Source organism: Xiphophorus couchianus, chromosome 16, assembly GCF_001444195.1.
Source record: "Xiphophorus couchianus chromosome 16, X_couchianus-1.0, whole genome shotgun sequence".
Classification (NCBI taxonomy): domain Eukaryota; kingdom Metazoa; phylum Chordata; class Actinopteri; order Cyprinodontiformes; family Poeciliidae; genus Xiphophorus; species Xiphophorus couchianus.
In genome coordinates, this window is record NC_040243.1 from 11,021,963 (window position 1) to 11,046,203 (window position 24,241).

Here is a 24,241-nt window from a genome sequence, read left to right on the forward strand (position 1 = left end):
TTTTCTGTTCTAGAAAACTTTTACCTGCGGGGTCTCCCATCCCAGCCATCACTCATTTCAGCCAATCACAGCCTGCCATCAATGTCTAGGACAGGTTCAGGACACTCTCAGGGGTCCTGCAGCAGGGACAGAGATCCAGGCTTGGGGGCAGGTATACATAAGGGTCTTAAAGAGGGAACAGTAGAGAGAGGAGTGGTACCTGTCAAGGACAAGGAAAGATCCAGTGGAAAACAAGATGCTAAAGAGAGACAGCAGCAGCAACAGCAACACCAGAATCACCAGACACCTCAGACCACACACCACCACCATTCCCACACCCATCAGCAGCAGTCTCACTATCCACAGCACCCACTGCCATTAGAGGAGGTCAATAGTCGAGCGCTGGAGAGACATAAAGCATCGCTTACTATGGAGTACACTAAAGATCACCATCAGACTATGAGCAAGCCCCTTAGTGCTTGTTTACATAATGGCAAGATGCCAAATGGAGATCCAGGAACGACAACAGGGTCGAAAGTCTCCTTGCCAAGCTGTGGTGGAGAGGGCACAGGCCTTCGATCTATGGTAGATGGGGGGAGCAGCCAGGGCAGGCATATAGGGTCCAATGTCAATGGTCGCTGCACCAAAGAAGGGGTAAGTGGTGAGATGAGGATTAGTGAACAGCCTTCAGATTGTCTGGAAAGGGGTCAGGCACCACTTCATCACTCACTGCCCTACTCAGTACCTCCACCCTTACACATGGGCTCTGCTGCCGGAGGGGCACATAGTCATCCCCATCCTCATGCTCACCCCCATTCACATCCTCATCCAGGGGGATTCCATTGCCTTCAGCTCCACCCCAGCCATCCACACCACCCACATCATTCCCACCATACCCACCACCATCCAGATTTTTTCTGTCCACCCCCACCTGCTCCTTTGGCCAACCCTGCCTCACAAGACAGAGGGACAATCAATGTAGGACGGGAGCCTAAAGTCACAGGGCCAACATTTGTACCATCTGTGGCAGATCTAGGGGACAAAACAAATGGACCTTTCCAGCTTGGTAACCCTGATTGCCAGGGTGTGGTAAACGGCGGAGGCAGCACCTCCAAGGACAAAGCAATTGAAAAAGGTGGAAGTGGGCACCATAGTAACTGGCAGAGAAAACAGCAACAGCAGCATCCATACAGAAAGACAGAGAAGTCTCTAGACTGGATGCAGTCTCACCATCAACATGTTCAGCCCTCACAGCTTCCTTCGCAACCCCAACAGCAACAACAAAAAACACCCCATTCTCAACAACAGCACCAAGTTGTACGATCACGGAGCGCAGAGTGTATTAATAGTTCGGTGGACATGGATGTGTTCAGACCTTCACTTTCCCAGGGACCGAAGGCGGGGCATTCTGTCCCTCATTCTGTCAACTCCTCTCCTTACAGAGACTGTTCCCATCAGGGACCTCCACCTAATTCTTCCCCACTTGGAAACAAAAACATGGGACAACATGCAGGGCCTGGAGCACCCCATACTTCTGGAGGCAGCTGCTCATTACAGAGAGAAGGCCAAAAGGTAGCTAGGATTCGTCACCAGCAGCATGGCAGACCTGGCCCTGATGCTCCTTCTCCAGCTGAGCTGAACCAGAGTAACAATCAGGAGCTTAAGAGAAAGATGGACATGTCTCCTTATGGGTATAACAACAACAGTGGGCAACATCACCATCAGCAACCTCCTGTACCTCCGTGGGGAATGAGGCCTCCACATCACATGTCACAACCTGAGGAGGAGCAGAGGAGGTCGTACATGGAGTTAGGAGGCTCTGGTGGACAACACTCACAACGGCAACAGCAGCAACAACAGCAAGGATTAGGGCTCCCTCCTCAACAGCCCCCACCCGCACCCACTCTCAGTCAGCAACAGCCACAGCAGCAACCGGACGCCCAAGGTCCTACTCAGGGCGAGAACAGTGCCATGAAAAGTCTGCTGAAGTACAGCAACCAGCAACAACCATTGCTTCTTTCTCAGAAGAGCCCATTTGGGGGTCTGGGAAGTCTCAAATCGGGTCCATCAGGGGGTAGCTGTGCTCTCCAGGGCAACAAGCAGACTCTCCCTTCCAGGAAGGGTCCTGCTGATGGTGAGCGCCCTGATTACAGTGTAAGGAGCAGAGAAACGGGGGAGGCGGGTCATGTGGAAAACGAGGTGCGGCAGCCACCAGTGGGAATTGCAGTAGCAGTCGCCAGACAAAGGGAGCCGCCATGCCGTTCAGGAGACAGTCACCCCAACAGCCGGCAGGGACGAGTACATAACTCTGTGAAAGGTAGGATAGAGCAATGCACAACAAATGGAAGTGTAACAAATTGTTGAAACAAAAATAAAATATTCAGAAGGCCAACATTTTAAAAATTTGTTGTGGTCAATAGAAGTAAATTTTTTTATTTAGTTTTGTTATTTAGCAATGTCTGGTCACCTCTTTCAGGATTCTTTTTAAATGCAAATTGAACTCAAATTTTGATGAATGTTGCTGATTACTGTTGAATTTTACCCCAAATAATCATTCAATTAATATATTTTCATATTATATCCAGTCTCAAATATTGGGTTTTGCAAACAAACAGAAAGTCCTTTTTTTTATTTGCACCAGTAGCATAACTAAATTGCATATGTCCATATTTCAGAACTTTGAAAAACGTGTAACTAGTATCAGCATGAATTCATATTTTTAATGCATAGTTTTGCAATGAGAAGACTATTAGGAGTATCTGCCTTATAAGTAATGTTTGTTTCACAGGATTGCCCCGCTCCATGTATCCTGTGGATCCCAATGAGGAGGAAAGGAAAAGGCTAAATGAAGAACAAATGGGTCTCAATTGTCTGGATAGAGATAGAGACCCATACATCAGGTATGTAAATGTAAATCCCAAGGCTACACAAGTTTGCTTTGAAAAAAACCCAAAAACATGTACTGTATTCCTCTGCTCCTCAATTTTATAATGACAGGGATAATAAGGAACGTGTGGAGTTTGCAAGGATCCACCCTTCCACCAGCTGCCATGGAGACCTCACCTCCCATCTGATGGTCCCTGGTGGGACATCCCTCCAGTCTGGTCAGTTAGGAGACCCTGCTGCACATTCTGCTCACCATCATTGGATGCCAAGAACTGGAAGTCCATCCCTTTGGATGACAGGACATTCTTATGGTAAAAAAAAACAAAAACAAAAAAAATCTACCGTTACACATGTCTTGTTTGCAGCGGTGTCAATTTAAAATCCAAGTTTTGAAAATGCAAAACTTGTATTTTACAAATTCCCTCCATGCTTTTTGTTACCATTTTGTTTTTAAATGAAGCTATTTCAAGTCGCCTTTTATTCTTCTGGGTTTTGAAACTGGTAATCACATGCATATATTAGTTTTGTAATCTCTGTTGTAATCAATATTGTACAGCAGGTATAGGTCATACACCGTTGCATCAGAACCTGCCTCCAGGTTTTTCTTCAGCCATGCCAGGCCCTCTGCAGCCAGTCCTTCCTCTACCACAGGACCCCTCAGCCCAGTTAGTGGTCCTTCCCTCTGAGCCTGCACCCCATCCAGCGCCACATCACTTGGGTATGCCACAATTTTACGCTATCAAATGTAAAAAAATAAAATAAAAATAAGTGTATAATAGTAATTCAATTAAACATTATTTACTTGAATAAATAATGTTTACTTGTTTGAATGTTTGAATTAGACATTCAAACGTCTTTTTAAATAAACTCCAGTGTTTTTTAGTGTTTGTTTGATCACAGTAAATTTAAAGAATTAGTGGTGATTTTGTAAGAAAACATATTAGAAGCAATAAAAGACTTTAGACTAGAAGGAAACTCAACATCCTTCCGGACAAAAACATTTAACATACAGAGCTGCAACTGAATGGTTGGGATCAAGTTATATTTATGTGTCAGAATGCCTCCATCAAGGCCCCAAGAGCTAAAGAGGAATGGTGAAACATTTCAATATCTTAATGTATGGACTGGTAAATATACCCCAAAATAAACATTTAATAAACACACTCAGAGGAGCTATGTACAAATGCTTGCCCCTCGTTTTAGATTTTAACTTGTTAATTATAAAATTGTCTCATTTTTCTACTTCACAACACCACCAAATGTTGGTCTATAGCATAAAATCCTATATTGATATATTGAAGTTTTTGTCTGTAATATGACAAAAATTCAAGTAGTGTAAATACTTTTGCACATCATGTGCACTACAATAAACTTTGAATGCTCAGGGGAGGAAAAATAACAAATGTGACAGAATGATTGCTTTTATAAGCCACCAAATACACATATTTAGTCAATAGACAGACAACTTTAATCTGCCTGCTCACAGTCTTAGAACCTGCAGTTCAATCGTCGCTCTGTGGGACTAACAACTGAGAAGGAAATGGATCAACACAAACTACCCTACAGGGAAATATTTGCATATTCAAGTCTGACTCAAATTGTTGGGGTATGACAAAAGAAGGAATTAAGAAAAAAGTAGATGAACCTGTTAATAGGAAATGCATAATAAAGTCACACAGAGAGGGAACGGGAAAATAAGGTTGTTGTGTGGTTCCTTGAGCGTAACATCTGCCGTAAGAGAGGAAGTACACTTTGAGACATGGGAGTTAGGCTGAAAATCCCCCATTTCATTGAGGTTTGATTGAGCAGGTGGGGCATTCCTGAGTTCTCTGAAGGGACGCAGTTCTATTTTCAGCCTGCAGCTTGACCTCTAATCAACCTAAAAACAATAATCATCTGGTGTCATTCTACCATTGTTTAAACTTTCCTCCTACATTCCAAAATTCTCAGAGAAGATTGTAAGAAAGTGCTTTTTGTTTTAAACAGAGGAGGGAGAGTGTGGGATTTTTGCTGCCTGGGGAGATGTTGTGCAGTGAAGTCAAAAAGATTTTTTTGAAAGGATCGATGTTTCTATAAAATGTGAATACAATGGTTTTTAAATGATCCCTAATGGTTTTTGCTGTTTGACAATTGTCTTCTGACAGGTACATTATGATAGAAAAAGAGAAAAGAATTGTTATCTGCATGGCAATGTATGGTAGAGTGCTATACATGGTGATATGAAAAAAGAATGTGTGCATGGGTGTGCATGCATGGGCTTTTGTTGTAGCGTAGAGTCCCCTCATTGAATTCCTCCTTCCTTTTTCTCATTAGACGTGATCGAGCAGCAAGGGCTGTGGCCCCCTGTGTATAGCTCGCGGGGCCCACCCTCCCACATGCAACATCCTGCTGTGTACTCCCGATCTCAGTTTCTACGGCAACAGGAGCTGTACGCGTTCCAGCAGCACCAACAGCTCCAGCATCAGCACCAGAATCACCAGTCGCAGCAGCTGCAGCTACCTCCTCAGCCTCAACAGCAACACAGGGCTGCACACACCATGCAGCATCAATCCACGCACAATGAACAGGTGGGTATTAAGTCTTGGTGTGTGTTTATTGTATTTTAAAGACACACATGATATGTGTATAAAACTAAACTTTTTGATATGGCAGATACACAAGAGACCAGACGAGCCGTCAGATGAACTAGAAGAACTGATTACAGAGCCAAGACCATCCAAACCTGCTAAGAACTACTCGTATAACCCCCCACGGAGAAGCAACTCACCCCCTGGAGCCTGTGCCACTCACTTGTCCCCTTGTTACCAATCCCCCTCACTGCGCCAACATCCCAGAAGCACTCCTTCTACACCCTGCCCAGCACCCAGCCCCATGGCGGCAACCCCTCACTCTCCTGCAATCAGTCCTGCACCACCTCAGATGCTCAAGGGTCCTGAATCCCAGGATAAGAGGGGCGAAGGACAGGCCCCTCAAGATTACCCAGAATCTCTGGAGCCTGGTAAGCAACAGGGAAAGAAGTATTTATTGTCTTCAACTGCAAAGTGCTTTTTGGATTCAAGTGAATCTCAGTAAAAGTGAACATTAGTTTATTTCTTCAAAATAATTTCAATCTTAAGCTGGTCATTAAACATGGTCATTTCATCCACTTCTGTCCATACTGATGATAATGACTAATGAAAGCCTAAAATCCAATTTCTTTGAAAAGATGAATATTACAAAAGACTGACTGGGAAGTTTTATTTCACAAGATGTAAGCATGAGTCAGTGCTTCAAGAGCCACTTTGTTTGCATTAAACCACTACTGAACCAGAGACAATTTCTGAAGAGTCTTGCCCGAGTTGAGGAGAGAAAAGACTGGACTGTTGCACATTGGTCCAAAGTCCTGCTTTAAAAATCAAGTACAATTAATCTGGAAATCAGTGTCCCAGAACTTAAAGTAGAAAAGCAGATTCCAAGTTGCTAATGGTGTAAAGTTGAAGTTTCCAAAGTTAATGATTTCAAGAGTGATTTCAATGTTTTTGCTGGTGTTAGTCTAGCACTTACACTCACACCCAAAACAAAAGTATCTACTTTAATGACAATGGTATCATCATCATTGACTGGCCAGTCACCAGGCCTGAATCTTTGAGATAATAGTAGGGACAATAACTCCTCAGCAGTCTGCCACCATGCGATGAAACTTTGATAAGCCATTGACGGGTGATATTATCAAAATTACTACAAATAAATAATTGACAAGTTTTCCTTCATAAAATGTAAATATCAAAATTAATTAACTTTTAGAGAATATTCAAATTTATCGGGATTCACCAATACATCTAAAGTAAAATAAGTCAATTTGCTAACAAAGGAAAAGTTCTCAAGGATTAAGCACCACGCTGAAAATACACTGAATGGTAATCGGCATTCAGTGATCTCTTATTTCAGCTGGTGTTGTGATAAAAATGTGTGGGTGGCTCTTCTGGAAACCCCCCAACTGACTAAACAACTCAGAGCTCAGGAAAATGGCTGCCGTCTGTGACGGCTGCATTTTGGACATCGTTCCCTTGGTGATCACCAAGAAATACCTCAGCCATGTCCCCCACCTAGCTCAACCATTACTCTCTTTTCATCATTATGATGTCTGGCTAATGTTTACTGCATGCCAGAGGAATTTTTAGTGTAGCGGATAAACCAAAGGCCTGGCAGACTTTAAATTAAACACATACAGATTTCTCTGAGCCCCTTTCTGCTGCTGGGAGATAGAGCCAAGAGCATCTTCATTAAGCTGTTACTCAGTTCTTAAAACTCTGCACACAAAAAGGAAAGCTTGCAATAATTGTCCTCAGCACCTACTATTCATAATTCTGTCTGCTTTTAGATTTGCCTCCAGGATATACATACCCAGCCATTGCCCTGGGATACAGAAATGGACCATCCCCGCAGGATGTTCGCCTGGCTCAACCGGCTGATCTGGAAGCGGTCCAAGCAGAACCTCCAGAGCACGCTCCCCAGTCTCTTGCTGGTCTAGAGGAGGAGTTAGACTGCCAGGTGCCAGTCATGCCCCTCACAGAGCCACTCCCACTCAAGGAAGTGGAGCCAGGAGAGGAGGAAAGCATGAATGAGAGAGCCCTACAACTGAGGGAGGAGGTGGAGGTCGCCGCGGGAGTCAACTATGTGCCAGAAGAGGAGGGGGCCGACGAAGAGCGTTCAGCTGAGGCAGATGTGCTTTCTTGCCCCCCAGTTGTGAGCTCAGTCTGTGAGACGGCGTTCTGCCCAGTTCCTCTTGTGACAGAGCAGCCCAGTGGGCCACATGCTGTCATTACTTTAGAGGAGGAAGACGATGAGGAGGTGGTGGGTGAGGAGAGTCAGGTGCTACATGATCAAAAGGTCAACCTACATGCAGAGGAGTCAGAGATGCCTGCCATCATAGATCTTGACCCCGCTTCCCCTGCTGTCTATGAGTCGCCATGCTCCCAGCCAGAGGCAGCAAAGGAGAGTGAGCATGAGAATAAGATGACCCAAGAAGATGCTGCAGTAGAATTTCTGTGTCCTTCGCCTGCCTCAACCTCCGCCTGCAGCAATGGCGAAGAAGCTATTGCTGTGCCCTGCAAACCTTATGTGCCCTGCTACTGGAGTCTGGAGCTGCTGATTGCCGCTGCTTTTTGCACAGATGTACCCCCATTCCCCTTGTTCTCCAATAGCACACCATCAACTGTGCTATCACAGTGCGCCCCCAACAAGGGCATGGAGCTTCTAAGTGAGCTTGCAGATCTGGAGCTGCAGCAGATGAAGCACATCTGTGGAAAAACCCCTGGTGAGTGACAGTGGGTCTTGCATGATTCACTCAGTACTTCTGTTTTGATTTTGTTACAATCATACGTGCTAATGCATTTTTATAGGCGTAGCCTATAACTTTAAAGCAAAAGAAAATTATACATTTTTCATTTTTGTTGCTACATTGGAAGAGTTTAGATCAAAACATTCATGTGTTGGATTGGCCCAGTCAAAGCCCAGATGTAAATTCAATTGTAAGTCTGCGGAATGACTTGAACACCAAGTTATCCAATCATCCAATCTGAGTGAGCTTGAACTGTTTGGGGGAAAAAAAAAAAAAAAAACTTTCTATGTGCAGTGGTGGTTGAGACACACTGCAAAATATGTGCAGCTGTAGCTGCTGCAAAACAAACTGAATATACATGCCTTTAAAAAGCTCCTTTCAAAATCATGCATCATTTTCCTTTCAGTCAACAATTGTATGCTACCGTTTGTTGGTCTGGTACATAAAACTCTAGCAGAATAAATGGAAGTTCGTGGCTGAAACATGACAGAATGTGAAAAAGTTCAAGTTGTTGTAATGACAGGTATTGACATAGAAATAGCAACACACTTCTTACCCTTGCTCCTTTTTCTCTTTCCATTGAGACTATCCTGCAAGCTCCCTCCCAGTTACTCATCTCTTCATGCTGATCTCAGGAGCATTTGATGGACTTTAACATGTCCCCAGAGAGGCTCCTTTCATGCTTGCCTTGTGTTGCTCATCTATTGCATGTTAAAAGCACGTTTTATATCATAAAACCTGGTTTTAAAGATGCAGAAGCCTCAAGAGAGGAAGGAGAAGAAACACTACAGTGCTGAACTCTCAGGAAAGGGTGTGCACCCCCTTTCTTGCTGCCTCTCTCTTATGTCCAGTCGAGGAAGCTATCTCACCGTCTCTCCATCCGGCAGCTGTTTGAGCCACACGTGCACATGCAGTTAAATCAAAAAGGAGGCACATCGATTTCTTTTCCATTCCTCCCAAACACAACATGTTATCAAAAGTCTTATTTGCAGTCACAAAGGCAGTACATGATTTCAAGTTGTTGAGCATTGCCTCGCTAATTAGAGCCTATTGTTTAAAGTGGCTTTAAAAGCATTCTCACTGTTCAAAGCACTGTGTTTTTTTTAATTAATACAAAAGAATGTTTTGTATTTACCACAACATAAATGCGTTTCACTGCTCCCTTATGAGGGCTCAGAAAAAAAAAATCACATGATTACAGAATAAGGAACATCATTTCCATGGTAGAACATTAACAGTTTAAGTCAGTTTAGAGGCACAAAAGCATTCTTTACCAAGCAAAGAGATAAAAAAGCAAAAAAAAAAAAAGTGTTGCTTTTATACGTTTATATTTGGCAGCAGGCTGCAAAATGGCACAGTTGTTAATACTGTAATACTGCAGTAAGAGGGTCCTGAGTTTCAGTCTTGGTTCATGCATGATTTCTCCATCCATACCTTGGTTTTCTCTATGCTATTCCTCCTGTGGTTCAAAAACATGATTAAGTTAGATTTGTCAGTAAGTTTTATTATGCCCAGCTGTCTGTCCAGTGCGTACCCTGCCTCTCTCTCAATGACTGCTAGAAGTAGCCTTCATGCAACACGTTACGATACACCATGATCATGGGTATCTATAAAAATATGACTGTTAATGTAATAAGCTTAAACATTCGTCCTTTGTTTCCTTACAGAGGAGGACCTGCTCATGTTTGATCTCCAAAGTCTTGCCACCTTGGCGACAGCCCGCGCCTTGGAGGCGGGATCACAGGAGAGCAGTAAAACTGGCCCACAGCAAAGCTTCTCAGCTCGTCGTATCTTCAATTTACGAAGAAAGTTCAGCTGGGCGCCTCGTAATGAGCCGGTAAGGCTGAAACTGATGAGAGGAGATCATTAATTTAAATTCTTTCAGTTTCAAATTGACATTATTTATATAGAGCCAATTCATTACAACTGTCATCTTCAAGAACTTTTCAGAAGAAATCTGTCAAATAGACAGATTTTAATACATTCCAAATTTCTCCTAGATATCAAACAATGCAGTGAAATTAAGTTATTTATTCAAATTAGTTAAAAGGCTTTCTATCTAAGGATATTCATCAGATTGCATAGTCACTCTTTTCACAGATTTTATTTTTTTACTCTGTTAAAAAATCAGCTATGAAACAAATACCAAGCTTTATCTCTAATATTTGCTTTTTTCAGGTATGCCCTGCTAAAGTTAGCATGGAAACAATGGATGGCCCTGAGCTTGAAATGCGTGTAAAACTGGCTGATATACAGCGTCGCTACAAAGAGAAACAAAAGGAGCTGGCCAAACTTCAGAGGAAGCACGATCATCAGTGAGTTTTTTCCATAAAGCTTCACGACTTTTCAAGCAAACACAGTCAAATTAGTCAAAATTTAAGGCAGCATGCTTTCAGCTTTAGAGAGGATTATATTTAGTGTTTCACAAATAGCACCTTATGGTTTTAATGCAAGCTCCTCTCCCTTCTTGTGTGTTTACATCCTCTTGTGTATGCAGGAAGGAGGAAACACCTCGAAGTCCTGCAAGGCGAGGGCCTGGACGTCCAAGGAAGAGGAAGCCCACCCTAACCACGGGTCCTGTGTCCTCAAATGAGGGCCAAAGGAAAGTCAAGTAAGTGTAAATCAGTCCATCTCCGCTTGCTGACTGTATTCAAAGCTTTAATGAAATCACCAGCAACCAGAGATCTCCCTCACTGGCATAAACAGGACATGGGAGTGTTTAGGAATCCCCCCTTTCTTATTTGAACTCTTCTTGATCGAATAAACACCAGGACTATAAGTTATCTTTATTGGTACACCTGACTCAGATGTGTCTTAAAATATTTTTCAGTTGCAGAAACATTGTCTTACTTACACACACAAATAATTAAGATCCAAATTCGACAGATTTTAATTCGACTATATTTACCTAATGTTAAGAAATGATACACTTCAACAAAACTAATGGTGTCAAACTTACTGGATACCAGTTTGTATATTAATGTTTTAAGTTGATAAGATTTTTCCTTGCTGTCTACTATTTCCTAAACATACATATATGACACGACAGCCTTTGGAGATAAAGCTGATCTTTGGATACCAGTAACGAAGAGTTAAATATGTATAACATCCATAACACGCTATGTACTTCTTAACTGGTTCTGTAGTGATGCCATGACCCTTTTCTATCCTATCACAAACATATATGTGGAGTTTGACGACCACTTTTGGGACTTTTACTAAAATTGAGTGATTTTGTCAAATGATAAAAACAAACACTCTGGAGGTGTAGGTGTGGCAAATAATGAATATGCAGACGAGCCACTGTCAGATATGGCAGGCTACATGTAATAACACTGAAAACGGTTCATCACTGTGGGTCTTTGAACACCATTCAACTTTTGGGATCTTTTTTTTTAACTTGTACGAACTTGAGGGTGGCAGCAGGAATGTGACATGGCATTTGTATCTTTGCACAAAAGGGTCCAAAGCAACGTGGACGCTCAAACGGCTTTACGTAGAATATTGGGAATATCAGAAAAATAAAAAGACACATTCTTTTCTGTAAGCACAATATAAGTTTTTGATAGTGGTCACCATGATTCTGAAGGGTTTCTAAACAGGCTTTAATGAGCCTTGTTTTTAGGGTTTACATGGAATTAAGACACAACAGGCCACCTTATGGCATTTTCTTTTATCCATCTTCTACCCTCCTTCTGTCTGTGCTTTCTGGGCAACAGTCCACAGTGTTCCCAGCTGACCCTCTGCAATGTCACTTCCATTTTGCATCCGCCTGTGCACCTTTGCCCCCTCACCATGCAAACAGTAATCAGATAGGGGACACTGATGACAGGTGACAATGACACCAAGATGAAAAGTTAACAGGCCAGGTCTCTGCGGGGAGGTAGAGAGGACAGGAATATTGTTTGTACAGGTCAGAATATAGTAAACCTCAGAATATTCCTCACTTGTACAAAACTTTTTTTTTCAAGGCAACCCTGAAGTTTTAACTCACTTTTGTTTGCTCCATTCAAGCATCTCTCCATCTGCTGAATATCAATCTACATATACATGTAGGAGCACTTTACTGCAAAGTTTCAATGTTTTTTGCTTTATTTCTAAGTGCTTTTAGGGGGAAAGGGCTGCATTATTATAACCATTGCTTGCTGGCAAACCCCACTAATCAATTTTCTTTATTAGCCACTGCATCCTCAACCCCTAAAGCCCCCTACAGATAGGAGTCACTGTGTCATGTTGTGTTTGTCAGCAGCAGAGAGCAAGGCACGGCAGGATTTGCCTCACAGGGACAGCTCACAAATCACTGGTACCTCTGCCACTCAGTCTGTCAGTGGGAAACGAAGACAGCCCAACTGCCAAACTACCCACTTCCACAAAAAAAAAAAAAAACACATAAATTCTCTACTTTTTTGTTTCAATAGATTACAGGTGCATGTCTGCATTTGCTAATTACGTTATTTCAGCAGAATATGCTCACCCACAGAATTAAATGGACGTTTTATGTGAAACAATATACAAATGAAGACAAAATAAATTTTGCTGTATATGGTATATTTCATAAAATTATCTTTATTATAGGTAATCATATATTGCACTTGCATGATGATGTATTTTGGAACTAGTACACTTAGCTATTGTTAATTTGATTTTTATATATAGAGTTAAGCAAAAATTTAGAATAAAGACCAGTCTGATATTGCAGTCAGTAGCTTAACAGATGTGATACTTGAAGATTTCCAGCTGAGGATTGATAAGTGTCTGCTACTCTTGCAGCAAACAATCTCCTTGCTGCAATTCTAGGTTAACCTGGCAAGTGCTCTCTGTTCACCCTTCACCCACAGCAACAGCTGTCTACGGATATCTGAGGACAGGGTAGGGTAGGTGACATGGCCAAGACAAATTAGGAGCTGCAGTAGCCAATACAGTCTCCTCTTTATTGTCAGCATCATTGCACAGTGTGAAAAACTATTGGACTTAGTGAAAATTCAGACTTGCTAGATCACCCCAACAATGTGAAAAGCCTACAACACCACTTTCCACCTCTGTGATAAACTCACAATTTTTGATAGTTGGTAATGCAAAAAAGTGGCACCAACGGACTGTTGACATGAAATAATCCACTTTAGGTCAATAATAGGCATTGTATTTCTTTTAGTAAACAGTAATAAGTTGCCTTTTTTCAACCAGCTGGATACAGGTGTGCAAATAGAAGAAGGAGTGTTGCTTGTACTTTTATGCTTCTAAATAAAACTCTTGTTGTTTTGGTCCTTTATTACTATTCTCATTAGAAGCAATTTTGGGGAAAAAAAAAGTGTCCAAAGTTGTTTGTGGTTCTGAAAACATTTTATTGGTTTTGAAGTGATTGCTTTTTAAAACCACTAATTTACTTGGATGCTGTTACCAGCCCATTACTGATTGTTAAAAGTTTGGTTGTGATGCTTCTCTGTGTTTCTCAGTGCTATGAAAAATCTACTTGTACTGCTGAATACAATTTACTTAAAAAGAAAAAAAAAAAACTTTCATCAGCCTTTAGAGAGATGGTGTTTCTAAAAGTCCTAAAGGCTTTTTCTCGAAACGCTTTAACGCCTCCTATACCATGTTGCTCTCCAGCAGCGCTTATTAGAACCAGTTTTTCAAGTGTGTCTCAGACGCTGAGCCCTCCTTGTCCTTTTTTGTCACTCTGTGAACCAGACACAGAGAGCACTGTTATTAGATACCACAGAGATGTGGCTCAAGCTGTGTTTTTTATCTGTAATGTCCTACCGTCCTATTTTTCTTTCAAACTAACTCCATTCTCCTCTGATAAATGTCTCTCATGTTTTGACTGGCAGGTCAGTGGGGGTGGGGCTCAGCTCATCGCCTGAGGACCTGGGAGGGGGCGGAGAGACCCAGAGACGGAAGAAGAGGCTGTCCAGTCAAGGCTTCGAGCGAATCAGCACTGTACAGGTCAGGGTCCTCTTGTTCTACTCCCTTTTGTCCTGTGTGCAGCCAGAAATGAAAAAGGCCGCTCTCTTTGTTACTTTGCATTTGATATATTCCTTTGTGGCACACTTTTTCTAATTAGGTACTACCCTCAGGAGTCAAATCCGCTGCTCTCCATATTAATGTCTATTTCATTGAGGCTTCTGCTGTTCTGTTTTTCTCTCAGTGCATGTGTAAATGAGGGCCCTGACATTCAGAGGCTATTTGTGGCCGCTGTAAGCGGGAGTGTAACTGGCTTTCTCTGTCTCTCTCATGTCTCTCTGTTGTACCAGATAAAAGCACAGGGCTGCAGAAAAAGCAGTGTTCACAGCGTGCTCAGCTCCAAGCTGGCTGGTGATGTGGCTCAGCTCAAACAGAAGGCCCCGGTTAAAAGGAATCTCTCAGGAACAGGCTCCAGGGACAAGGAAGGTTCACCTTGCAGCTTAAACCTCAAGCATGCACAAAGAAGTCAGGGTGGAATCAAAGGTGAATCCAGGCGAGAGTCGGGAGGACAAAGTGATACAGGTACCTACTTTAGTTAATTGTACCTGTGGCCTTTTTTCCTGCTGGCACATTGTTGTTTTGCCGACAATGACAACATTCTTCTTTTGGGTTGTTTTTTGCGAACTGCTCAGGAGCCAGTGTGGACAGTACTACCCAAGAAAGCTGGTCGGGACAGGTGCGGCATGGAAGCAAGAAAGGCTCCACGCAGGGGCAAGGTTCCTCCTATTTTCACCAGGCCAGATCAAAGGTTCTACGTGGTCAGAGGCAGGAAGCAGCAAAGGAGGAGGAAAGCTCCTCAGCTGAGAGTGACTCCTTTGACCAAGGTGAGAACATGCTTGGTATAGTGTTTTCTTTCACCCTTTTCCTTTAGAGTTCACTACAACAAATCTTCTGTCTCTATTTAGTCCTGTCCTCTGCAGCCTACCCTCACACAAGCTAAATTCACTTGCTTAATCTACTTTTACTCTCTATATTTACTGTTTTGCAAATTGTAGTTAGAGATTAACTAGCACTAACACTGCATCTGTTGTACCTCTTGTTGATAGTTTTATTAAAAGATGCAACAAAATCAGATCATTAAATGGTAAATAAATTTTGCAGTGTGTGAAGTGCATGATTCGCTTTTCTAGTGAAAGCACAAAACCAAAAACTCCAACTTATGTATCTACCAGTGGGAGTGTTTAGTATACTCCACACAATGAATCTTAAAGCCCAGAACTTATTTTCTCTGTTTGTAAATTACTTTATAAACAAATAATGGGGCGTTCAAAAAAAAAAATGCTGATAAATGTTGCAACAGCCTGGAGTGTTCGTGGATATCCAACACCTCTGTGATCAGCCTTGTTGCCTGGTCTGGGTTAGATGTGCCGCCACAGCTGTGGATACTTGGCTGTGAGAGACTTTGACAGCCTGGAGACTTGCAGACTGGGTCAAAGAGCTGTCAGGACAAAAACACACACACACACGCACAGTGTTTTGGTTCACACCAGGAAATACCACTGAAGCACTTCATATATCATCTCTGTAACTTGTTAAACTCTGTATTAAAGAACTAATGGAGGACCGTGAAATGACATGCCACAAGGAGAAACATCTGTTGTTATAATTGAAACTGATGAGTTTGTTAAGATGTAGACTTAAAAGAAACTGGCACAATCTATGCTTTAACCATTAGAAGATGAAGAAGAGGAGGGAAGTTATGAGACAGATGAAGGTCAAGATTTCAGAAGTCAACCTACAAGAGACATCACTTCAGGCCCATCCATGATGGGTCCCAGTCCTTCATCTATTGTGAAACTGGAAGCCAATCAGAAGGCCAGGAACAAAAAACAAAGGCAGGAGCTGTATGGTGAGTCTTCATGTGATACCACATCACATGCCTTGATATTTATCAATCACAACTTCAATTTAGAGCTTAAATCTGAGAAGTAGCAAAAAGACCCATGATAGTTCTGCAGGAGCCTTAGACATCTACTAATCAAGTGATGTGGTGGCCCTTTTCTTTTGCAGCCATAGCTGTTCATTTGAAGTGGGCAATCCTGGAAAAGATTGGGACAGAGATTACCCTGATGACACTAAATATTCTAGTCTGTTATATGAAATCCAGTAAAATGGACAAAGCTTGTGGTTTTAACTTTTCAAAATATAAAAAGTGCAATGGTCATGAGTATTTTTAAAAGCAATTAGTCAACACAATTGCCCAATATCTTTATTGGAATGATTGATTCAGTGCTATTTACAATTTGTAGTAAGTTTGGACTAAATGTCTCTCTAATTGAACAATGCAGGGTCCCAGATTCTATCAGTAGCAGAGAGTGAAGTAAAAGTAAAGAAGAAACCCAACAATAGGTTGGGGATTGGCCCTGCTGTGAAAAACCTCCAACACCAGCGACCCGAGGGAGGTAGGAGAACATGTGGACCCAGGTCAAAGGAATCCAGGTGGGGGAGCCTCGGGACGAGAGGTAACCGCTACAGGAAGACCTTTGGAATGGCCACCTTCCCAACAACCAGTGAGAGGCTGAAGAGGGCGACACGCAAGAGCACAATGTTGAGGGGAGCAATCAGTAAGGTATTAGAACTATTTTATTTGTCCTGAATACAACTCATAAGGACATCAAATGGCAATTCAGTAGCAATAGTCATTCCCATGCACAAAACAGCAAGATAGTCTTCATTTAGGGAAATAGATGCCAGGAATCACTGAACAAAATATTAATGTCTGTTCTCATACTGATTTCATCAGAGGAGAAGCTGCTGGTCAGTCGGAGCATCTTCTATGCAGAACAATGATGGAAGCAGAGGACCAAACAGCATGGACCAGCAGGTAACATTCATATTTAATCCACTGAATAGAAGAATCAAAATGCAAACTTTATTTCACAGTTTTGATATAGTTTGTTCTAAGACTCTAAGACTTTGAAGAGCTTCAGAATTAACCCTAAAGAAACTAAACTGCATTTGAAAGATCTTCGTTCTTCTACCACTGCTTCCATCCTGATGAGACTACAGAGTATTGGCTTGTATGAAAAAACTGTTGGTTTGAAAACTATCTGACCAACAGATCTCAGTGTGGTCAAGTGTAGAGAGTCAGCTTCTACTTGTTTCCATATAACAGTTTTTCCTCTGGGCCCACTTTTGTTTATGTTATATATAAATAGTCTTTATTTAAATGTGCCATATGCAAGATTTCATTTTTTGCAAACAATTTTTCATCACTTGAAGCTGTTTTAATGCAGATGAATCTTAGGCGCCTTCCAGAAAGTAAATATCTTCCAGTCATTACTACAACTGAAAGTTTGAAGGTTAAAAAATTGTCACACTATTAATACTTATGATTTTTTGTTGATGATTCTTTGTAGAGCACAGGTTGAACAACTGGTCAATAAAGTTAGAAAAGAGGATTAGACATGTGCAGAGGGGTAACAGTTGGTATAGATCGAGGAGGATGACTCGCTGTGTTTACCCCTGAAAAGGGAACATTTCAGGATTAAACCCGGTTTATCTTTTGGAGTTAGAAAACAAATGGTTGATTCTACTTCCATGTCTATACTGGACTATGGTGACATTTTAAACATGTGTGCTTCTCTTAAATGTTTTCATTTGCTGGATACTGTTTATTATGAAACTTAAAGATTTATGACAGGTTTAAAAGGTTTTAGACATCATTGTACATTATACAACCTGGTTGGATGGATAGCCTTGGCTACACATAAAATTCATCCCTGGCATATCTTTATTTATAAGGGCATATTTGGATTTCTGTCATCTTATTTGTTGGCCTGCATAAATAATAAAGCTACTGGAGGATGCTCTCTTTGTTTAGAGAACTTACTTTTAATTTTGATGCATAAAATCCAAACTGAACTTAAAAAGAAATCTTTTCAGTTTTATGCTCTATCTTCTTGGACCAGGTACAGAAAAACATTAACGTAAAAGTGCTGTTGTCATTTAATGTTATTTAAGACTGCTCTTCAAGAGTTTGAGAAGTAATCATTTGTCTGTAAATGTTTTAATTGAGGAATCCTTTTAGTCTTGTATTTATGGTAGTGTTAACTTTTCCTTTTTTCTTGTGAGTGTTTTGTAAACTGTGTGAACTGCTGCCAATCTTGGTTGCTAATCTCTTGTAAAAACATTTTTTAAAGAAATTAAAAATCCCATTGATTCATCCTTGATGAATTAAAGGTAGTAATAATAATAATAATATTGAATATTATTTTTTTCTTTGATTATTTTTTCGTTATATTTTTTCAGTCAAAGGGACGAGCCGTAAGTCGTCTTCTGGAAAGTTTCGTGGCTGACGAGGGCTTTCAGATAGATGGCAGCAGCTTCTCAGAAGAGGAGGAGGACCGTGGTCTTTCAAACAAGAGAAACCTGAAAAGTTAGAAGACTTAATGACAACAAAAAAAAAACATACAGATGAAACCAAATATTTACATACACTGTAGAAAAAGACAGATAGCTTCTTTCCCTCATTATCTGGCTAAATGTTTCCTGTGTTAGGTCAGTTACGATGATATTTTGATTTCCCCATGATGTATCTTACCAAATTGAAGTACGTTTGGAAGGGCTCATTTGACGTAGTTTCAGTTATTGAGGGGGGAAAAAGTCAGTGCGATGTTTTATACACCACAGGCAAATATCTGGTTTCAGTTGTATCTTGAATCGAAGTTTTAGAAGTTGCATATTTTGTTGACATTTAAGATAAATTTTTCCAATTTGCTCTTTCTTGTACAGTTCCTAACTGCATCCTGACCAAAGAACACTTATGTGATGGACTGAAGGTGCTGATCTCCAAGGAGGATGAGCTTCTGTACGCCGCCAGGATTCACACTCTGGAGATCCCGGATATGTAAGTAGAAAACCAGGATGGTCTTTCAAAAAGTTAATAAAATGCCAACTTTTCTTCTAACTGTGAATGTTTTGTTTTAGTTGAGTAAAAAAAGAAAATCCTCTCAAATGCCATTCATGCAGACAAACATTCTTAAGACCAGGCACAAAACACTGTAATTTTGCATGAAAGGACAAGCAGTAGTTTTTTTTTTTATCCCCATCTGTGTCTTTTTCTTCCTTGCAAAAAAAAAAAAAACATTATCTCATACCAAGCTCTAAATATCAATATCACTCCTTTGGCTCAGGCAGCAAAGAGATGCTATAACAACAGCAGAGTGGGAGTAACATATGACATGGGAGCCAGGCAAACATAATACAAGCCTCTGAAAATAACCATGTCTATTTTTCTCTCTCTGCCGTGCTCTTTTTCATTTAGCTTTAGCATTGTTATCGACGGTGAAAGGGGAAACCGACCAAGAATCTATTCACTGGAGCAGTTGCTAAAGGAAGCTGTAAGTTTACCTCACTGCACAAGAACACAATAAAAATAATCTCCTGTCATTTGTGTTAATTTTTTCTTAAACAATGGTAGCCTTTTTGTAGCAATACTAGTTTCTTTGCTTTCCCCTTTCTCTCTCTGTGAGTCACTGAAGCCATATAAACTTATAAATGGACACGGACAGATGGCCAGGATTTGTAGTTTTATGTGTGAGTGACTGTGAATGTCCGTTAAACCAAGCTGTGGGTGGGATAATCCCCCACAACACCTGGGTATATCCTTGTTTTCAAGCTGTAATGCGAGACATTGTTAACATTAAATCTCTTTAAATACATGAGCTTGCCTTTTTGACCACTTTTAATACAAATGGAGTTTACAGTGCAAATTTGTGTTTATTATAGCAAGGGCTAATGTTTAATGAGACGATGGCGGTCTCTTGCATTTGGTCAATAAAAGCAATGGCCATATCTCTATACCAGGTGGTATATTTTCAGCATTTCCAAATAGGACAAGGGGTGCTAGGTTTGTATGCAATATAATATCCAAACAGGAAGAATGTCAATATATAGGGTAGGGTTTAAACCGCCTGTTATTGTTTTAGTGCGTGCTTTTTTTTGTAATCAGAATAGAGGAAACTGCTTAAAGGTCACATTCGTTGTGCAGGAGAGATCATGATTGTTTTTTAAAGCTAATTACAGTGACATAACTGTCTCAAAGATAGTTCACAATTAGAAAATTTTGAAAAGAAAAAATATTTCCTCTGTTTTATTATTTAATCAGTTGTGTTCGTTTTACTGAATGTTCCAATTATTATATTTATATTTTATTTAAAAAGTTAAAAATCTGTCTTTTTTTTAGGAAACAAAACTTTCTTTCAGTTGCCTTAAGTGATCAAGAGTATTTTCATCATTTCCTCACAGTATTTTCTTATAAGCATAATGTGTAGAAGAGCTAAGATAAGTAAAGACTTTATTAGGAACAAACAGCTTGTTTGCAGTGTATATTTAGGTTGTCCAAGGCATGCGCAATAACGTACCATCATTATTATTGGTTTTTACCTGGACAGACTGTTGTGTCATCTACCTGTTTTCAATTATTAAAAAAAAATTTGAATTTTGATAAATCACACCAACAAGTTTCCACTTTAACTTAAACTTATGGAAAATGTTCATGTGTCTTTGATCTTATTTCCATTATTTTATTAGAAGTGTGCTTGTTGCACACTTCTCTCTGGTTTTCTAAAAATGTAGTTTAAAGCAGTCATTAAGACATGATTTTACTCTTGTCTGCTGTAGCTAGAGATTCCACAGAGACTCTTAGATAGTAATTCCTCAGATTCTCATCAGTTCTACAATGGTTTTTTTTAAAATTATTATTGTTATTTTTATTATTTTTGGATTATTTGCTCATTGCCTTTTAAAGAGCAGTAACCACAGCAGTACACAATTAAAGAGTAAAACTGCATGTACTCATCTTCTACCATCACATCATTGTATCTGTTTTTTCACAGCATTTAAAATTATAGTTGTATAAATATGTAGCATTCTAGTTATAACATATGAGCTATAATATATTTGCATGTTAAAGGTTTATTCTTTTTTGGCATTACATTTATTTATTTTTTATTACTGTTTTCAATGGGTGCAAGATCAAAATTCCAGTTTTAGTTAAACAATTCCAGGCTTCAACTGGACAATGAACTTTCAACTTCACCCCTAATTTCTCACCAAGTTCAACCTGCCTAGTGGATCAAAGGATTTTTTTTCTTTCACTTTTAACTCTCCTGCGATTTTAGCACTTAGCATCTCTGGCAACCGTTCTCTTATCTAAACACTCAACGCAGAGCAGCTGCTTCTAATTACAACATACTTCCACTTTAAATGTGTCCAAAACCCATTTATTTGACTTTGACACCAATACCGCAATTTTTACCGATCCCCGCACCACCCTCTCCCCCCTATACACACTCTAACATCCACACCTCATCAGTCAAAAGGTCCCTCACCATGGCAACAGTAAATGAAAGCAACCTGAAAGGGCCCCCAGTGAGCGGCGGATGCTGAGACTGGCTGCATTGTTGGAGGGAGGATCTGGCAACCTGCAATCACAAGCCCTCTATTCAGACCCTCTTTAGTATTACTCAGCAAGTCAGGATTTACTGCATCATGGCTTCCGCTCCTTTCAGCTCTGACTGGCACGTTGGCATGAGATAAGGACCGCTTGGAAACGTGGCACAGTGGCTGTCCATTCACAATGCCCCATTGCTTTCACACTGTTTGTATGTGTGAGTGTGTGTATGCATTCACATCTTTGTTAGAGGACGTTGTCTGCAATCTGTAATGAATCTTAATTATGCTTTTGGTCTGCTTTCAAGGTCTTGGATATACGACCAGAGTCTGAGGCTGTGTTAAGTGATGGAACTAGGGTGTGCGCTTACTGGAGCGAACGCTCACGGTGTCTGTACCCCGGCTACGTTTGCAGAGGTGAGACAATAAATACACATTTAACTGAATTTGCATAGTCGTTATTTAGCAGTAAAATAGCAGTTTTGTCTCTTGCAGGCGGTTCAGTTGATGAGGGGAAGCCAGGAGTGATGGTTGAGTTTGATGATGGAGATCGGGGGAAGATTTCTCTGCCAAACATCCGACTTCTTCCTCCAGGATATCAGATCCAGTGTGGGTAGTCTTGCTTTGTAATTAATGCTCCTACAGTTATCATACAAAAAAAAGTACACCCTTTTTAGTGCTATATTTAAATAAATAAACTATGTGGGGCTTCATGCATAAAAATCTGCATGGATTTCCCTCTCAATAATGGTGTAGGATTAACTTCAGAAGAGGTCAGACACACAAATAAATAAACAATATGTATGAAATGGAATGTATGACATTCAGACTAGGACAGACATAAATATCTGACTTGACACAAATATGCCCTGTACATGTGATGAAAGCTTGTTACATACAGAAAGAAGAAGACCTTATAATGCGAATTCAATGTGTCTATAAATGAGAGGTGCATAGAAAGACTTCACAAGTAGTTATAGTTACATACACAATTTGTGCTTCATCTGCTACTTCTTTACATCACTTACTCCCTGATATTATAAATCAATGTAGAAGTGTGCCAACAAAAAGGCAAGGCTGAGGCATGTCAGACTTTATGTTTCTGTTTATGAATATAAACAGAGGTAGTGTAGAAAGCTCCTAAGCTGCATTTTAATCAGCAAAAAACAATGTGTCACAGGCTGGATGTGCACTTGGCATGTTAATATGTGTCTGTGTTAATATGTTCTATTCCAACCACGCGGTTAATAAGAATAAATAATCATGCATGGTCACCTCAACAGGTTGCTCAATTGCTTTTGCCCATCACACATAATTTGTAAATTACTTAAATAAATCTTTACCCTAACCCTAACCCAAATCTTTTTTGTTGGCATTAACAAATTTACCCTGTGATTGTATTTTTAGCAATGTGTGTGCAGTTGATTTATTGTTTATTATAGAAAAACAATGTAAGGTTTCTTTTCACTATTGATACAGCAAAAGATTTGGATGGAAATGCTTCTTGTTGAGTTTTGTTGTGACTATGCACCTTTTGTATATGAGGTCTCTTTATTGAATTCAAACAAAATCACATATCACAGATTCCACTGTCACTGTTTACTAAAAGTAATACCAAAATGGAAAAAGTTGTGAAAGATTAATCACACCCCAAATCTGGAATTACTTACATAATATTTAAAACAAAGAACTTAAAAGGATTGTGATGTGTTTTACCATTGTTACACTTGCAATGCATATGATTTTCTGTATTTTTTAATCAAATGCTAATTTTCTTTTTCTTTTTATAATCCCTTATTAAGGTGGGGAGTCTTCTCCTGCTCTACTGGCACCAAGTGGAACATCATCCAAGAGAAGTTCCAGTCTGGAGCAGGCCCCAATCAGTGACAGGCCTTCTGACAGACTGAGCTCCACCATTTCTCTGTCAAACACCCAAAACCTAACTGTTATCAAAAGAAGACCTGGTAAGATTTAATTCTGAACAGAAAATGATGTTATACAACTGCTGCAAAGTGAAGCCGAAGTCCCTCTTATTGCTGATAGACTCATAAGTCATGTTGCGTTAATCTTTTATTCAATGACTGGTTTTAGCAACACACTTGTAAATGTGGGATTAAAAGTACTTGAGATGATTAACTAAAGGTGACACGGCATCAAAACCAACTGAGCAGCAGTAAGCAAAATAAGTCATGTGTAATCAACCGTGCAGAAAGACAACACGGTGGAGCTGCTATCAAATTTTGCACAACTGTGCTTAAAATTGAAAACTATCAGAAAATTTCTTGTGAACATCACACAGTGATAGCAGTGTGGTATTGCTGTCTCTCACCATACAGCTGTATTCACATAAAGTCCAGTTAATCGCGAGAAATAACACATTGTGTTCAGTAACAATATGGATAACCATGGAACATATTTATTAGCAGAATTATTTGCCCAAATTGACGCCACATGTTAAAAAAAAAAAAAAGTAAAGCAGATCATGAACAATCCCAGGTGCAATTTTTCTTATTGTTTCAGTTCTCTGGAACAGTTTATAGCTTGCAACCTTTCTATTAACATTGTCATCTATTACACATCTATAACATATTGTCAGCCATATACAATCCACCCTGTGTAAAGTTTCTGCTGAGTTAGTTAAGTTATCCCTAAACACTATAAAAAGTGAATGCAGCAGTGTTGTAATTTGCAATATTTTGC

At 40.3% G+C, this 24,241-nt stretch overlaps 1 protein-coding gene across 3 annotated transcripts in view; it reads left to right on the top strand.

Annotated features, from left to right (window-relative positions):
• The window catches only part of bahcc1a (BAH domain and coiled-coil containing 1a), a 74,627-nt gene that overhangs the window by 46,567 nt on the left and 3,819 nt on the right, over positions 1 to 24,241 (top strand). For 2 of the 3 annotated variants that reach the window (XM_028042053.1, XM_028042055.1), the window contains 22 exons: positions 14 to 2,296; positions 2,768 to 2,879; positions 2,977 to 3,176; positions 3,422 to 3,583; positions 5,179 to 5,432; positions 5,518 to 5,863; positions 7,226 to 8,161; positions 9,853 to 10,022; positions 10,364 to 10,500; positions 10,683 to 10,796; positions 14,014 to 14,128; positions 14,437 to 14,668; positions 14,779 to 14,970; positions 15,822 to 15,995; positions 16,435 to 16,715; positions 16,890 to 16,970; positions 18,398 to 18,524; positions 18,881 to 18,995; positions 19,413 to 19,488; positions 21,850 to 21,958; positions 22,037 to 22,150; positions 23,344 to 23,505. In XM_028042053.1, the coding sequence (XP_027897854.1) occupies positions 14 to 2,296; positions 2,768 to 2,879; positions 2,977 to 3,176; positions 3,422 to 3,583; positions 5,179 to 5,432; positions 5,518 to 5,863; positions 7,226 to 8,161; positions 9,853 to 10,022; positions 10,364 to 10,500; positions 10,683 to 10,796; positions 14,014 to 14,128; positions 14,437 to 14,668; positions 14,779 to 14,970; positions 15,822 to 15,995; positions 16,435 to 16,715; positions 16,890 to 16,970; positions 18,398 to 18,524; positions 18,881 to 18,995; positions 19,413 to 19,488; positions 21,850 to 21,958; positions 22,037 to 22,150; positions 23,344 to 23,505 (6,492 nt within the window). The remainder of the gene's footprint in view (positions 1 to 13; positions 2,297 to 2,767; positions 2,880 to 2,976; positions 3,177 to 3,421; positions 3,584 to 5,178; positions 5,433 to 5,517; positions 5,864 to 7,225; positions 8,162 to 9,852; positions 10,023 to 10,363; positions 10,501 to 10,682; positions 10,797 to 14,013; positions 14,129 to 14,436; positions 14,669 to 14,778; positions 14,971 to 15,821; positions 15,996 to 16,434; positions 16,716 to 16,889; positions 16,971 to 18,397; positions 18,525 to 18,880; positions 18,996 to 19,412; positions 19,489 to 21,849; positions 21,959 to 22,036; positions 22,151 to 23,343; positions 23,506 to 24,241) is intronic. The other variant, XM_028042054.1, reaches the window with a different exon arrangement.